This window comes from Saimiri boliviensis, chromosome 6 (assembly GCF_048565385.1).
Source record: "Saimiri boliviensis isolate mSaiBol1 chromosome 6, mSaiBol1.pri, whole genome shotgun sequence".
NCBI lineage: Eukaryota > Metazoa > Chordata > Mammalia > Primates > Cebidae > Saimiri > Saimiri boliviensis.
In genome coordinates this window covers 79,065,481-79,082,691 of record NC_133454.1, presented here as the reverse complement: position 1 = coordinate 79,082,691, position 17,211 = coordinate 79,065,481, and the positions used below count along the sequence as shown (strand labels likewise).

The 17,211-nt window shown below is 44.7% G+C and overlaps 1 protein-coding gene across 1 annotated transcript in view; it reads right to left on the bottom strand.

The window, feature by feature from the left end:
* The window catches only part of IPO7 (importin 7), a 67,374-nt gene extending 60,619 nt beyond the window's left edge, over positions 1-6,755 (bottom strand). The window contains exon 1 of the mRNA XM_039470903.2: positions 6,521-6,755. Coding sequence (XP_039326837.1) covers positions 6,521-6,604 — 84 coding nt within the window. The 5' untranslated portion in view covers positions 6,605-6,755. The remainder of the gene's footprint in view (positions 1-6,520) is intronic.
* Positions 6,756-17,211: the final 10,456 nt, after the last annotated feature.

Here is a 17,211-nt window from a genome sequence, read left to right as displayed (position 1 = left end):
AACAAAAAAACAAAAAAACATAGTAGTACCACAGAAGGTTAGTGTAGGGGAAGGTCAATGTAAAGCAGGAATATTAAGAAACGTTTCCTGATTTAAAATGGCATTTAAGATGAGCTTCATGAAAGTTAAGTATAGGAAAATTTTAGTTACAGGTAATAGGAGCTTAACAGAGTTTAAGCAGCATGAGTAAAGGTTTGCATATAGAAAGGTTTCCATAGCAGAACATTGGCAGCTAAAGCAGGAAGAAATCCAAGAGATTGTTGTCAATTATGATAATCTATTCCAAATTTTAATGTTTTATTTTTATTTTAGAAAAGAAGTGTGTGTGTGTGTGTGTGTGTGTGTGTGTGTGTGTGTGTTTGTTTACACATGTGTAGGAAAGGGCAGTCTTTGTATCCCCAAAACCAAATAGTCTCTGGAACATAATAAACACTCATTTGTTTATTGTGTGAATGAATACCAAATGTTACGTATTTTAAACCAGGTGTCCCCAAACTATGGCCCATGGGCCGCATGCGGTCCCCTGAGGCCATTTATCCGGCCCCCTGCCGCACTTCAGGAAGGGGCACCTCTTTCATTGGTGGTCAGTGAGAGGAGCACAGTATGTGGCAGCCCTCCAACAGTCTGAGGGACAGTGAACTGGCCCCCTGTGTAAAAAGCTTGGGGATGCCTGTTTTAAACAAAAATGCTTTAAAAATTCCACTTCTTAGCTGGGTGTGGTGGCTTGCACCTGTAATCCCAGCACTTTGGGAGGCTGAGGCTGGTGGATCACCAGGTCAAGAGATGGAGACCATCCTGACATGCTGAAACCCCATCTCAACTAAAAATACAAACAATTAGCTGGGTGTGGTGACACGCACCTGTTGTCCCAGATACACAGGAGGCTGAGGCAGGAAAATCTCTTGAACCTGGGAGGGGGATGTTGCAGTGAGGTAAGATTGCGTCACTGCACTCCAGGCTGGGTGACAAAGAGAGACTCCGCCAAATAAAAATTAAAATTAAAATTCCAGGCCGGGCGCAGTGGCTCAAGCCTGTAATCCCAGCACTTTGGGAGGCCGAGGCGGGTGGATCACGAGGTCGAGAGATCGAGACCATCCTGGTCTACATGGTGAAACCCCGTCTCTACTAAAAATACAAAAAATTAGCTGGGCATGGTGGCGTGTGCCTGTAATCCCAGCTACTCAGGAGGCTGAGGCAGGAGAATTGCTTGAACCCAGGAGGCGGAGGTTGCGGTGAGCCGAGATCGCGCCATTGCACTCCAGCCTGGGTAACAAGAGCGAAACTCCGTCTCAAAAAAAAAATTAAAATTCCACTCTGGCCAAGCATAGTGGCTCATGTCTATAATCCCAGCACTTTGGGAGGCAGAGGAAGGTGGATCACCTGCGGTCAGGTGTTCCAGACCAGCTGGGGCCAACATGGTGAAATCCTGTCTCTAGTAAAAATACAAAAATTAGTCAGGCATGATGGTGGGCACCTGTAATCCCAACTATTCAGGAGACTGAGGCAGGAGAATTGCTTGAATCCTGAGACGGAGGTTGCAGTGGGCCAAGATCGCATGGTCGCACTCTAGCCTGGGCAACAGAGTGAGACTCCATCTCAAAAAAAAAAAATTCCACTTCTAGGTTGGGTGTACTGGTTAACACCAGTAACCCCAGCACTGTGGGAGGTCAGGCAGGAGGGCTGCCTGAGCCCAGGAGTTCAAGACCTGCCACTGTACTCACTCCAGCCTGGGCAATATAGCAAGGCCTTGGCTCTAAAAAAATTAAAAATAAGCCTGGACAATAAGATAAAATCTTGTCTCTACAAAAAATACAAATATTAGCTGGGCCTGGTCGTACAACCCTATAGTCCCAGGTACTTGGGAGGCTGAGGTGAGAGTACTGTTTGAGCCCAGGAGGGAGAGGCTGCAGTGAGCCATGATGGCGCCACTGCATTCCAGCCTGGGTAACAGAGCAAGACCCTGTCTCAAAAAATAAATAGGCCAGGAGCAATGACTCATGCCTGAGGAGGGAAGATCACAAGGTCAAGAGTTTGAGACCAGCCTGGCCAACATGGTGAAACTCCATCTCTACTAAAAATACAAAAAATTAGACGGGCATGGTGGCAGGCGCCTGTAATCCCAGCTACTTGGGAGGCTGAGGCAGAAGAATCACTTGAACCTGCTTGAATAATTAAATAAATAAATTATTTATTTATTTATTTAAGACAGAATCTCGCTGTGTTGCCCAGGCTGGACTGCAGTGCCACGATCTCGGCTCACTGCATACTCTACCTCCTGAGTTCAAGCAATCCTCCTGCCTCAGCCTCCTGAGTAGCTGGGATTACAGATATGCGGCACCATGATTTTGTATTTTTAGTAGAGATGAGGTTTCTCCATGTTGATCAGGCTGATCTCGAACTCCAAACCTCAGGTGATCTGCCTGCCTCAGCCTCCCAAAGTGTTGGGATTATAGGTGTGACCCAGCCAAATAAAATTAATTTTAAAAAAGAGCAAAATATGTATGACAAATCAGTGCTATAGAGAAAAGCAAGTCAAGGGATATAGAGAGTATGGTGCTCAAGAAACTCCTCAGTGATAAGGAGACATTTGAACAGAGACGGAAGGAAATGAGAGAACAAGTTGTGGGGAGGGATAACTATTGAAAGGAGTTCCAAGCAGTGTAACAGTTAAGTGCAAAGACTCTGAGACGGAAGTGCTATTTTGTTTTGAAACCATCTACACTATAAATACTTTTAATAACACTTACAAATTTTACATTGAGTCAGTGATTATTTCACTTAGTGAAAAGATTCACCCAAATGTCAATAAACTTTTTCTTTGGTTCTAAATGAACCAAAACACAGGTTCAGTGGAATGAGAGACATCAGAGAATAATTCCTTCTTCTATCTTCTCCAAAGTAAGAGCCTTTCAGAAATGTTACCTCCTCATTCTTACTATATTCAAGACTTATCTGAGATCTGTCTCCGAAATCAATATTCTGCCACAAGAAAGTCAAAGCAAAAAATATTTAAACGGAAGAGAGAGGAAGAAGCAATGTATTAAAATGGAATGAAAGTAAATATACTAATAGAAAATTTACCTTAGGAAGAATATTGAAAAATCTAGGTGTTATAATTAAAAGAAATGTATGAAATATAAACAGCTAAGGATTACAGAAATAAAGGCCATGTAATAAATTTTCTTTGACAGATTAGCAGTACTGTTTGACAGTACTCCAAAACAGCAGTTTAATGGTTAGGCAAAAAAAAGGTTTTATAGCCAGGTGTGGTGGTATACACCTGTAGTCCTCACCTACTCAGAAGGCTGAGGCAGAAGAATCACTTGTATCTGGGAGGCTGAGGTTGCAGTGTGCCGAGATCACGCCACTGCACTCCAGCCTGGGCAACAGAGCTAGACTCTTGTCTCAAAAAAAAAAAAAGGTGGGGCTTTGAAGACTATTTGGATCATTTGCTTATCTTCCAAAAACTAACTTGTGAAACGCCCCAGGTCTCTATTACAAGATGTCAGTGTATATAACTAGACATGCAATGTCTATTTGAGGAATAACTGAATTTTAGATTTTCAGGAAGTATTTCTCCAATTTTTGTAGAGGCGAACCAACTCTTTCAAGTACTAATTTTTAAAATTAATAATTACACACAAGTATATTTAGCCAAAATAATACCTAATTAGAGCAAAGTTATGATAGAAATGACCATGACTAAACCTTTAGCTTTTCTAGGCTTGTAAATGCATTACTATTTCATAAGCAAAATAATGTTCACCTTAACCTATGTCTACCACAAAGCAAATCTTTTTTTTTTTTTTGAGATGGAGTTTCGCTCTTGTTACCCAGGCTGGAGTGCAATGGTGCGATCTCGGCTCACCACAACCTCCGCCTCCTGGGTTCAGGCAATTCTCCTGCCTCAGCCTCCCGAGGAGCTGGGATTACAGGCACGTGCCACCATGCCCAGCTAATTTTTTGTATTTTTAGTAGAGACGGGGTTTCACCATGTTGACCAGGATGGTCTCGATCTCTTGACCTCGTGATCCACCCGCCTCGCCTCCCAAAGTGCTGGGATTACAGGCTTGAGCCACCGCGCCCGGCCACAAAGCAAATCAAAACAAAAAGTGATCCATTACTCCTTCCACAGTTTTGTCATGGTTCAAAATGGGAATTTGTTTCAACTCACTGTTTTATATCCAAAAAAATCTAAGCTCCTTCCAAGGTGACTGAGTCTAAAAATCAGAACATGTAATCATCACTTAGTATGGTATAATAGTGATCTCATTTACATATAAAATATTTATATGTATATGTAAATAATACTCTGTCACCCAGGCTGGTGTGCAGTGGCGTGATCTCAGCTCACTGCAACCTCTGACTTCCAGGTTCAAGCCATTCTCCTGCCTCAGCCTCCCCAGTAGCTGAGATTACAGGTGCCTGTATTTTTAGTAGAGACGGGGTTTCATTATGTTGGCCAGGCTGATCTTGAACTCCTGACCTCTTGATCCCCCCACCTCAGCCTCCCAAAGTCCTGGGATTACAGGCATGAGTCACTGCACCCGGCCAATAGATTTAGCATTCTCAAATAATTTACATTTAATTTGTCTAAACTGTAGATAATCTTGAACTGTAAGTTCCATGAGGGCAGGAACCTCTACTGTAGCCCTTTACATTGAAAAAGTCCAATTAGTAATATTCCTGTTTCTGGTCAGTCAATATAAACAATGTTTTTAAATTATTTACTTACCAGCTAAGAGAACCCTAAAATAGTTGAATTTCAAATTTAAGGTGTGATTTCTTTTTCAGTTAATGGAGCAGTGACTCATGCCTGTAATCCCAGCACTTTGGAAGGCCGAGGTGGGTGGATCACCTGAGGTCAGGAGTTCAAGACCATCCAGCCTGATCAACATGGTAAAAATCCCGTCCCTACTAAAAATACAGAAATCAGCCGGGTGTGGTGGCGCATGCTTGTAATCCCAGCTACTCGGGAGATTGAGGCAGGAGAATCGCTTGAACCCGAGAGGCAGAGGCTGCAGTGAGCCGAGATCGCACCATTGCACTCCAGCCTGGGCAACAAGGGCGGAACTCTTGTCTTTTTTTTTTTTTTTTTTGAGACGGAGTTTCGCTCTTGTTACCCAGGCTGGAGTGCAATGGCGCGATCTCGGCTCACCGCAACCTCCGCCTCCTGGGTTCAGGCAATTCTCCTGCCTCAGCCTCCCGAGTAGCTGGGATTACAGGCATGCACCACCATGCCCAGCTAATTTTTTGTATTTTTAGTAGAGACAGGGTTTCACCATATTGACTAGGATGGTCTCGATCTCTTGACCTCGTGATCCACCCGCCTCGGCCTCCCAAAGTGCTGGGATTACAGGTTTGAGCCACCGCGCCCGGCCGGAACTCTGTCTTAAAAGAAAAAAAAAGTACACTAAAGTTCAGAAAAGCTGACAAATTCAGCAGTATGCCAAAAAGACAGTTACTAACTGGCAGAGAAGTTACAGCAGCCCTTTTAAGAAGGCTTTAAAATACTGATCATTAATACATAAAACTGCAAAGGTTTTCTTAGAAACAAAGAATGACGCTGGAGATAGTACAATAAATATCCATGCAATGAAGCTGTTTTCCAAGCAGCGGTCTCCCCAAAATATGTGGGTTAAAAAAAAACCTTCAGAGAATGCAATATCTGAACAGATAAGGCACTCTCACTTAACATTATCTCACCTGACTGTCACAACAACTCTACGGCGTAATTTTATGAATGGGAAAAAACTCAGGATCAAGAGGTTAAGTGACTGGCCCAAGGTCACTCAAGAAATCAGTGGTGCAGCTATACCTAGAAGGGCGCACTTCACCTGATCCTTTCAACTACATTAAGCCAGCTCCCCGACTGAAGCATTATGACAGTAGAAGAGCAGGGATCAGATTCTGTGAGTCTCCCGCACTACCCCGTCCTGCCAAGGAGGCGCGGGTTTGCCTTTGAAAGCCTTCCCTAGCAACTCGGCCAGAGAGAAGGAAGTTGTGCCCGAGGGGCAGGCCACGGATCAGCCCAGCGAAGTGACAAGGATGACAGGCGCAGCCCCCAATGAGCCAGTCGGCATTCCCAGGAGCCCCTCCAAACCCGGCGACAGCGAAGACTGGTCTCGGAAACGTCTGAAAAACCTCCCAGTAAGTTTCGCCCCCTCCTGAATCCAAGGAACGAGCTGGGAATGTGCCAGAGGACGGCCGGCCACCCGAGCCGGCCATGTGTCCAACCCGTCACGCCCGCCTCGCCTCAGCCGGCTCCTCATGCCTAGACCGCAGTCAGAGGCCCAGCTCAGGATCCGAAGGAAAGGCAGCCTCGGCGACAGCCGCCACCACCACACCACACCGAGGCGCCCCAGCGTGGAACTCGCCGTCAGATGTCCGCCCCACCCTCCTGTTGGGGCCATCAACGACTCCATCTGCGCCTCTGGCCAGGCCCCGAGGGCTCGGCCTGCCACCTCTGTCTGCCCGCCTGCCCGCCTGCCCGCCGCCACCGCTAGCCGGGCGTCCTTACTTCATTGAGCTGGCGCTCCGCGGCCTCACGCAGGGCTGGATCCATAGTGCCCCGCAGGGCCTCGATAATGGTGTTGGGGTCCATCGCAGCGCAGACTCGGTCAAACCCGGGGCTCGGGTGCTACTGGGCCAGTAATAGCGCCACTCACTGCGCACATGGACAAGCCGCGCTCCGCAGCGGCAACCGGCGCGAAAGGAAAGAGAAGCGCCAAGGCCCCGGATAGAACCTCTTCGCCTCGGCGTGGAGGCGGGAGATGCTCCAGCGACTTCCTGTGGACGCGCCCGCGGAGCACTTTGGGAGATGTAGTCCACAAACACAGTAGCAGCCCACGTGGCTGTCTGAGCTATCGTTCCTACAGAGACAGGTCTTTCTTTCTTTCTTTCTTTCTTTCTTTCTTTCTTTTTTTTTTTTTGAGACGGAGTTTCGCTCTTGTTACCCTGGCTGGAATGCAATGGCGCGATCTCGGCTCACCGCAACATCCGCCTCCTGGGTTCAGGCAATTCTCCTGCCTCGGCCTCCTGAGTAGCTGGGATTACAGGCACGCGCCACCACGCCCAGCTAGTTTTTTGTGTTTTTAGTAGAGACGGGGTTTCACCATGTTGACCAGGATGGTCTCGATCTCTCGACCTCGTGATCCACCCGCCTCGGCCTCCCAAAGTGCCAGGATTACAGGCTTGAGCCACCGCGCCCGGCCAGACAGGTCTTTCTACTCAAAAACGAAAAATGTTCAAATTCCACAGAAAGAAAAGTAAAACAATCAAATACAAAAGGTTTTACATAATATATTCATATTATATGAAATATGAATAATTATCATAAAGGGAATCAGATACAGTGTTCTTGCAATCCATTGCTAATGGTGCGTAATTGAACGAAATTGAAAAGTAATTTTAGATGTGTTTCTTTCTCTTTTTTTCTTCTCTTTTTTCTTTTTTTCTTTCTTTGAAACAGAGTCTCGCTGTGTTGCCCAGGCTGGAGTGCAGTGGCGCAATCTCGGCTCACTGCAACCTCTGCCTTCCGGGTTGAAGCAATTCTCCTGCCTCAGCATCCCAAGTGTCTGGGACTACAGGCGTCCGCCACCACTCTCGGCTATTTTTTTTTTTTTTTTTTTTTTTTTTTTTTTTTTTTTAAGTAGAGACGGGATTTCATTATGTTGGCCAGGCTGGTCTTGAACTCCTGACCTCGTGATCTGCCCACCTAGTGCTGGGATTACAGGCGTGAACCACCGCACCCAGCCCAAGATGTGTTTCTGCCATTAAAATGTTTAAACTCTGACCCAGTCATTCCATTTATAAGACTTTATCCTAAGGCAATAATACAGAATATTAAATGAGCTTTATGTGTGAGAGGTTTTTTAAATCACATTACATATTGGTAATTATCAAATACTGAAATTATGGCTTTTGATTGAGTATCCAAATTTAAGCTGGGACTTTATATAATCACCTCTTAATGCAGAGTAAAAGCATAATCCCTTTCAAAACTCACCTTCCTACCAGGGTGTAATCCACCCGCAGAAGCAGGAAGATTGCTTGAGACCAGGGGATCAAGGTTGCAGCCTGTGAAGATCATGCTTGTGAATAGACACTACACTATAGCCTGGGCTACACGGCGAGACCCCACCTCTTCAAAAAAAAAAAAAAAAAAAAAAAAAAAAAAAAAAAAAGAGAGAGAGAGAAGTGGGAAGGAAGGAAGAGAAAAGAAAAGAAAGATGTTCTCTTTCATAACAGCCAAAAAAAGCTGTTTCAGAAAGGTTAAATAACTTACTCAAGATTGCGTAGTAAGAGGTTCACCTAGGATTTCAAATCTAAGTTCTTTGTTTTCAAACTTTTCATTGTTTCCACTAAATCATTCTGCCTCTGAAGAGAAATGTTGAACAATATAGGTCTGGTTAAACAAATAGCAAGAATCCAGTATATTAAATATTTCACAGCCATTAAAAAGGATAATAAAGCCGGGCGCGGTGGCTCAAGCCTGTAATCCCAGCACTTTGGGAGGCTGAGGCGGGTGGATCACGAGGTCAAAAGATCGAGACCATCCTGGTCAACATGGTGAAACCCTGTCTCTACTAAAAATACAAAAAAAATTAGCTGGGCATGGTGGCGCGTGCCTGTAATCCCAGCTACTCAGGAGGGTGAGGCAGGAGAATTGCCTGAACCCAGGAGGCGGAGGTTGCGGTGAGCCGAGATCGCGCCATTGCACTCCAGCCTGGGTAACAAGAGCGAAACTCCATCTCAAAAAAAAAAAAAAAAAAAAAAAAAAAGGATAACAGACCGGGTTTTGTAGCTCAAACCTGTAATCACAGTACTTCGGGAGGATCACCTGAGGTCAGAAATCCGAAACTAGCATGGAGAAACCCCATCTCTGCTAAAAGTACAAAAAATACAAAGTGAGCTGGGTGTGGTGGCACATGCCTGTAATCCCAGATACTCAGTAAACTGAGGCAGAAGAATCACCTGAACCCATGAGATGGAAGATGTAGTGAGCCGAGATCACGCTACTGCACTCCATCTTGGGCGGTACAATGAGACTCCGTCTCAAAAAAAAAAAAAAGGGAGAGAGAGAGAGATGAGGTCGGGAGAGGTGGTTCACGCCTCTAATCCCAGCACTTTGGGAGGCCGAGGTGGGTAGATCAGGAGGTCAGGAGTTTGAGACCAGCCTGGCCTAGATGGTGAAACCCTGTCTCTACTAAAGACACAAAAATTAGCTGGATGCAGTGGCGGGCGCCTACAATCCCAGTTACTTGGGATGCTGAGGCAGGAGAATCACTTGAACCTGGGAGGCGGAGGTTACAGTGAGCCGAGATTGAGCTGAGATCACTCTAGCCTGGGCGACAGAGCAAGACTCTGCCTCAAAAAAAAAAAAAAAAAAAAGACGAAAAACTGCAGGAGTCATTTGGTTGTCACTTGGTTGACTGATCTTATAAACAGCGGCGCTGTTGTTCAAACAGAAAAAAACTTATCTGGCTGCAGGTAAGAAAGTGAAAAGGGGAGTTTGAGAAGTGATCATAATAGTTATAAACTGGTTGGGCGCAGTGGCTTATGCCTGTAATCCCAGAACTTTGGGAGGCCAAGGCAGGTGGATCACTTGAGGTCAAGAGTTCAAAACCAGCCTGGCCAACATGGTAAAACCCCGTTTCTAGTAAAAATACAAAAATTAGCCAGGGGTAGTAGTGTGCACCTGTAACCCCAGCTACTCTGGAGGCTGAGGTGGGAGAATCTCTTGAACCCGATAAGCAGAGATTGACTGCAGTGAGCCGAGACTGTGCCACTGGACTCCAGGCTGGGCGACACAGTGAGACTCCGTCTCAAAAAAAAAAAAAAAGTTATACCTCTGCCTCTGGGGTTCAAATGATTCTCCTGCTTCAGCCTCTCGAGTAATCCCTCCTGGGATTACAAGCATGTTCCACCACACCCAGCTAATTTTTCTATTTTTAGTAGAGACAAGGTGTTTCCAAGTTGGTCAGGCTGGTATTGAACTATCCCCCTCAGGTGATCCACCTGCCTTGACCTCCCAAAGTGCTGGGATTACAGATGTGAGCCACCATGCCAGCCTGCAAATTTGCTAATTTTTAAAAAGATATTTTCATCTGTCACCATGGGGAATATTGATCAGTATTTACTTTTTTTTAATTGCATTTTAGGTTTTAGGGTACATGTGAAGAACATGCAAGATTGTTGCATAGGTACACACATGGCAGTGTGACTTGCTGCCTTCCTCCCCATCACCTATATCTGGCATTTCTCCCCATGCTATTTCTCGTATTTACTTTTCTTAAATGACTTTACCTGGTTTTATTATCAGGGTAATGTTAGCCTCATAAAATTTGTTCCTTACGCCTTTGTTTTTTGAAAGAATTTGTGTAGGACTGACTTTTCCTCCTTAAATATTTGACATAACTCAACAGGGAAATCATCTCAGCCTTGGAGGGTTTTGTTTGTTTGTTTGTTTGTTTTGAGATAGACTCTCACTCTGTTGCCCAGGATGGAGTCCAGTAGCACAATTTCAGCTCACTGCAAACACCTTCCGAATTCAAGTGATTCTCCTGCCTCAGCCTCCTGAGTAGCTGGGACTACAGGTGCACACCACTACGTCTGGCTAACTTTTGTATTTTTAGTAGAAACAGGATTTCCCCATTTTGGTCCGGTTATCTCAAAACTCCTGACCTCAGGTGATCCACCTGCCTCAACCTCACAAAATGCTGAAATTACAGGTGTGAGCCACCACACCAGCCAAAGGACTTTTTCTGTTGGAAAGATTTTGAGGCCCGGCACGGTGGCTCAAGCCTGTAATCCCAGCACTTTGGGAGGCCGAGGCGGGGGGATCATGAGATCAAGAAATCGAGACCAACCTGGTCAACATGGTGAAACCCTGTCTCTATTAAAAATACAAAAAATTAGCTGGGCATGGTGGCACGTACCTGTAATCCCAGCTACTCGGGAGGCTGAGGCAGGAGAATTGCCTGAACCCAGGAGGCAGAGGTTGTGGTGAGCCAAGATCGCGCCATTGCACGCCAGCCTGGGTAAAAAGAGCAAAACTCCGTCTCAAAAAAAAAAAAAAAAAAAAAAGATTTTGAGGCTGGGAGTGGTGGGGCATGCCTGTAATCCCTGTAAGCACTTTGTGAGACAGAGGTGGGCAGATCACCTAAGGTCAGGAGTTTGAGACCAGCCTGACCAACATGGTGAAACCCTATCTCTACTAAAAATACAAAATTAGCCAGGCATGATGGCACATGCCTGTAATCCCAGCTACTCAAGAGGCTGAGGCAGGAGAATCACTTGAATCCGGGAGGTGGAGGTTGCAGTAAGTCAAGATGGCACCATTGCACTCTAGCCTGGGCAACAAGAGTGAAACTCCAACTCAAAAAAAATTTTTTTTTGAATTATGAATTTAATATTTTTTAAGACACAAGGTCTCATTATGTCGCCTAGGTTAGATTCAAATTCCTAGCCTTGAGTGATCCTCATGCTTCCTGAGTTGCTGGGATTACAGGACGTACCACCATGTGCATTTTCATTTTTTTTTTCCCCACTCTGCCCCCAGCACACCCCCATTTTCATTAAAAAAAAAAAAAAAATTTGCCAGGCGCGGTGGCTCAAGCCTGTAATCCCAGCACTTTGGGAGGCCAAGGCGGGTGGATCACGAGGTCAAGAGATCGAGACCATCCTGGTCAATATGGTGAAACCCCGTCTCTACTGAAAATACAAAAAAATTAGCTGGGCATGGTGGCGCGTGCCTGTAATCCCAGCTACTCAGGAGGCTGAGGCAGGAGAATTGCCTGAACTCAGGAGGCAGAGGTTGCAGTGAGCCGAGATCGCGCCATTGCACTCCAGCCTGGGTAACAAGAGTGAAACTCTGTCTTAAAAAAAAAAAAAAAAAAAAAATTTATTTTTGAGAGAGTCATGCTCTGTTTGTTGCCTAGGCTGGAGTGCAGTGGCGTGATCTTGGCTCACTGCATCCTCCACCTCTTGGCTTCAAGCAATTCTCCTTCTTCAGCCTCCCAAATAGCTGGGATTACAGGCAGGCACCACAATGCCTGGCTAATTTTTGAATTTTTAGTAGAGATGGGGTTTCACCATACTAGCCAGGCTGGTCTCAAACTCCTAACCTCAGGTGATCCACCCATCTTGGCCTCCCCAAGTGCTGAGAGTATAGATCTGAGCCACTGCACCCGGCCCAAATTTAGTTTTTAATACATATAGGACTATTCAGTTTTTCTACTTTTTTTAAAGTCGAATTTGGCAGTCTATCAAGGAATATGTCCATTTCATCTAAATTTTTAGATTTCTTTTGATGTCTACACTATCTGCAGTGATGTTAGTGTTCCTGATATTAATAACTTTTGTGTCTTTTTTACTGTATACTGATACGATTTTTAAGTGGCTGAGTGAATGAGTTTTCTTGTTTTCCTGTAACAAATGTTGGGCTTTGATCTAGTAAGCAATTAAATTATAGAGTTCAGTTTGATACTTCCAAATCTTGTTTAAAGGTTTTTTTTTTTGAGACGGAATTTTGCTTTTGTTACCCAGGCTGGAGTGCAATGGCGTGATCTCGGCTCGCCGCAACCTCCACCTCCTGGGTTCAGGCAATTCTCCTGCCTCAGCCTCCTGAGTAGCTGGGATTACAGGCACATGCCACCATGTCCAGCTAATTTTTTGTATTTTTAGTAGAGACGGGGTTTCACCATGTTGACCAGGTTGGTCTCGATCTCTTGATCTCATGATCCCCCCGCCTCGGCCTCCCAAAATGCTGGGATTACAGGCTTGAGCCACCGCGCCCGGCCTGTTTAAAGGCTTTTAAGATCAAGTCTGCAATCTTGGCTCACTGCAACCTCTGCCTCCCAGAATCAAGAAATTCTCCTGCCTCAGCCTCCTGAGTAGCTGGGATTACAAATGTGTGCCACAATGCCCAGCTAATTTTTGTATTTTTAGTAGAGACAGGGTATCACCATGTTGGTCAGACTGGTCTTGAACTCCTGAACTCATGATCTGTCCTGACCTCATGATCTGCCTGTCTAGGCCTCCCAAAGTGCTGGAATTATAGGCATGAGCCAGTGTGCCCCACCTGAAAAGTTTTCTTTCATCTGCTCACTCCTAATGTGGGAGAGATATGCCACTTACTTTGCATAGTCCTTTAATATGCAGAGTCAGCGCAACAGGCCCACTCAAGGATAAATAAAGTCAGAATGTTTGTGAAGCAGCTTTGGCTCCAATACCTAGAAAACTCTGACCTTAGGTCAGAGTACCCTGTCTCCCAGGAAAGAAGTCTATGGTTGGGTATTTGGTAGTCTTCATTTTCTAGGAAAACAATCTGAGAGATGACCCAGAAACACCAGCTTTTAGATGGCAAAAATTACTTTAGTCAGTCATAGAGCTTCACTACCATCTTCCTATAGTAAAAGGAGCATTAGTCTCAAAGACAGACAGACTTGGGTTGAATCTGGACTCTACAGTTTGCTATATTTAACATAATTGTCTAACAAAAGATACTGTAGATTAAGTTTTTTTTTTTTTTTTTTTTTTTTGAGACGGAGTTTCGCTCTTGTTACCCAGGCTGGAGTGCAATGGCGCGATCTCGGCTCACCGCAACCTCCGCCTCCTGGGTTCAGGCAATTCTCCTGCCTCAGCCTCCTGAGTAGCTGGGATTACAGGCACGCACCACCATGCCCAGCTATTTTTTTTGTATTTTTAGTAGAGACAGGGTTTCACCATGTTGACCAAGATGGTTTCGATCTCTTGACCTTGTGATCCACCCGCCTCGGCCTCCCAAAGTGCTGGGATTACAGGCTTGAGCCACCGCGCCCGGCCTGTAGATTAATAGACAAATGGCGACCTGTAAAGATATTTACCACATCTAAAACCCACAGAGCATCATTATTAGATACACACATGGAATTCCTATAAGCCAATACAAATAAGACTGAAACAAGTGGGAAAATGTTATTAATAGTAAATTCACAGAAGGGGAAGCTTGAATTCCTGAATAGGATGTAAAGAAATATTTAAAGTGGCCAGGCACAGTGGCTTACAACTGTAATCTCAGTGTTTTGGTAGGTCAAGAAAGGAGGATTGTTTGAGGCCAAGAATTCAAACTCAGCCTGGGCAATTTAGCAAGAACTTGGCTCATAGATCCACAGGCTGAACCAGAAGCACAGTGCCAGCATCTGCTCCTGGTGAGGTCTCAGGAAGCTCACAATCATGGTGGAAGGCGAAGGGGGAGCTGGCATATCACATGGTGAGATACGGAACAGGAGAGAGGAGAGGAAGTTCTAGGCTTTTTTAAACAAGCAGATCTCATGTGAACTAACACAGCAAGACTTCACTCATTAGAGTGAGGATGGCACAAAGACATGAAGCAAAACACCTCCCACAGAAGTCCCACCTCCAACATTGGGGATTACATTTCAACATGAGATATGGAGGGGACAGATATCCAAACTATATCAGCTGTGTTCCCAGTTCTAGGTTTATATTTCGGAGTATATTATTCATCACTTTTTGGTGGTGGTGTTGCATAGGGCAGTAGGTAGCGACCCAGGTATCTATCTCTAGGTCAATGGAAAAGACAAAAGGAATATATATATTCACACCATGGAGGCCAGTGGCTCATGCCTTTAATCTCAGCACTTTGGGAGTCTGAGGTGGGAGGATCCCACCTCAGACCAGGAGTTCAAGACCAGCCTGGGCAACAAAGTGAGATCTTGTTTCTATAAAGTGAGACTCTGTTTCAAAAAACAAAAAAAAAGACAAAGATTCGAAGCAAAAAGTGTTTATTTTATGTATTTATTTATTGGGGAAGAGAGAGTTTCACTCTGTCACCCAGGCTGGAGTGCAGTGGCATAATCTTGGCTCACTGCAACTTGTGACTCCAGGTTCAAGCAATTCTCCTGCCTCAGCCTCCCAAGAAGCTGGAACTATAGGTGCCCGCCACCATGCCTCACTAATATTTTGTGTTTTTAGTACAGATAGAGTTTTACCATGTTGGCCAAGCTGGTCTCAAACTCCCAACCTCAGGTGGTCTGCTGGACTTGGCCTCCCAAGATGTGAGCCACCACACCCGGACAAATTTCAAGGTTTATTTTCTTTATCTTTGGTTTTCAGCAGTTTAAAAGGACACAGTCACTATTATATGACTAGGCATGGCTCTCTTTATTTTTGACTTTTTATATTTTTTGCCATTTATGAAATTTCTTGAAATTCTTATATAAGTTCTCTTATCAGAATCCATTTTGTTGCCTTGATGTCCTGAGATTTGGCCTGTGAGAGGCTCTGCAAGCTGGTTCCTGTGTCCTTGTAACTTCATCTATTTTTTTCAAATATGGAGAAATTTTGGCCATTTTCTTTTTTCTGAAGACAGAGTCTTGCTCTGTCACCCAGGCTGGAGTACAGTGGCACGATCTTGCCTCACTGCAACCTCCACCTCCCGGGTTGAAGCGATTCTCCTGCCTTAGCCTCCTCAGTAGCTGGGACTACAGGTGCGTGCCACCACATTTGGCTAATTTTTTTTGTATTTTTGTAGAAATGATGTTTCACCATGGTAGTCAGGATGGTCTCTATCTCTTGACCTTGTGATCCATCTGCCTTGGCTTCCCAAAGTACTAGGATTACAGGCATGAGCCACCACGCCTGACCCAGAGTGAAAACTTTCTATCAGCCTACTGGCCATATTTAATCTGCTGTAAATCCCATCTAGTGAATTTTTTATTTCAGCTATTGTACTTTTCAGTTCTAGAACTTCCATTTGGTTCTTTTTTATGGTTTCTATTTCTGTTAGCTCATTAAGATTAAACTTTTTGGCCAGGCATGGTGGCTCATGCCTGTAATCCAAGCACTTTGGAGGCCAAGGCAGGCGGATGAGGGGGGTAGTTCAAGACTAGCCTGACCAACATGGTGAAACCCGTCTTAAAAAAAAAAAAAAAAAAAAAAAAAAAAAAAGATTAAACTTTTCTTTCTTTCCCTGAATATATTTTCCTATAATTTTGAATTTACTTATGATGGCTCTTTTCAGCTATTTTTTCTGATAAGTTTAACATCTGGCCCATCTTGGGTTTAATGAGTTTAATTTGTGTAGACTGCTTTTCTCCCCTCCTTGACTATGGATCTTATTTTCCTCATTCATTGTGTATGTCTAGGAAATTGAAAAGTAATACTGGGCCAGGCACAGTGGCTCACACCTGTAATCCCAGCACGTTGGGAGGCTGAAGCAGGCAGATTATCTGAGGCTGGGAGTTCAAGACCAGCCTGACCAACACAGTGAAACCCCATCTCTACTAAAAATACAAAAATTAGCTGGGCATGGTGACACATACCTGTAATCCCCGCTACTCAGGAGAATGAGGCAGGAGAATGGCTTGAACCTTGGAGGCAGAGGTTGCGGTGAGCCAAGATAGAGCCATTGCACTCCAGCCTGGGCAACAAGATTGACGGTCCATCTCAAAATAAAATAAAATAAAATAAAAAGAGTAGAGCCTTGGATTTCTCTGTTCTTTTTTAAAGGCCATAAGTGGAATTATTTCTCTTTCTTTTTCCCATTCTGGGCATTCTCTTTTCAAACAACCTGTTTTTCCATTTTTGTAGCACTTATCTTGTCCTCCTCCCTTCCCCTGCTTTGGGTTTCCTAAGGATTTGTTTTGTTTTCTCTCTTTCCCTCTTTCTGGGTTTCTTGACTTTCCTTTTCCATATTCCTTATAAGGTTTGGCCAGTGGAGGCTTAAATTTGACCCCTTGGGCATTGTGTCCAAAGGTGGGCAGCATAATTTTTGCTTTTTGTTTCTGTTTCTCTTCATCTCTTCTTATGTAGACTTGTTGAGCTTCTCTTAGAAGCTCTTCTATGGGTGGATTTCTTTTTTTTTTTTTGAGACAGAGTTTCACTCTTGATACCCAGGTTGGAGTGCAATGGCGGAATCTCGGCTCACTGCAACCTCCACCTCCTGTGTTCAAGCAATTCTCCTGCCTCAGCATATCGAGTAGCTGGAACTACAGGCACGCACCACCATGCCCATCTAATCTTTGTATTTTTTAGTAGAGAAAGAGTTTCACCTCGTTGACCAGGATGGTCTCGATCTCTTGACCTCGTGATCCACCCGCCTCTGCCTCCCAAAGTGCTGAGATTGTAGGCGTGAGCCACCGCCCGCCCAGCCTGGATGGATATTTTTAATTTTCCAATTTTTGTAATTTCTTGGTAATGTCTGGC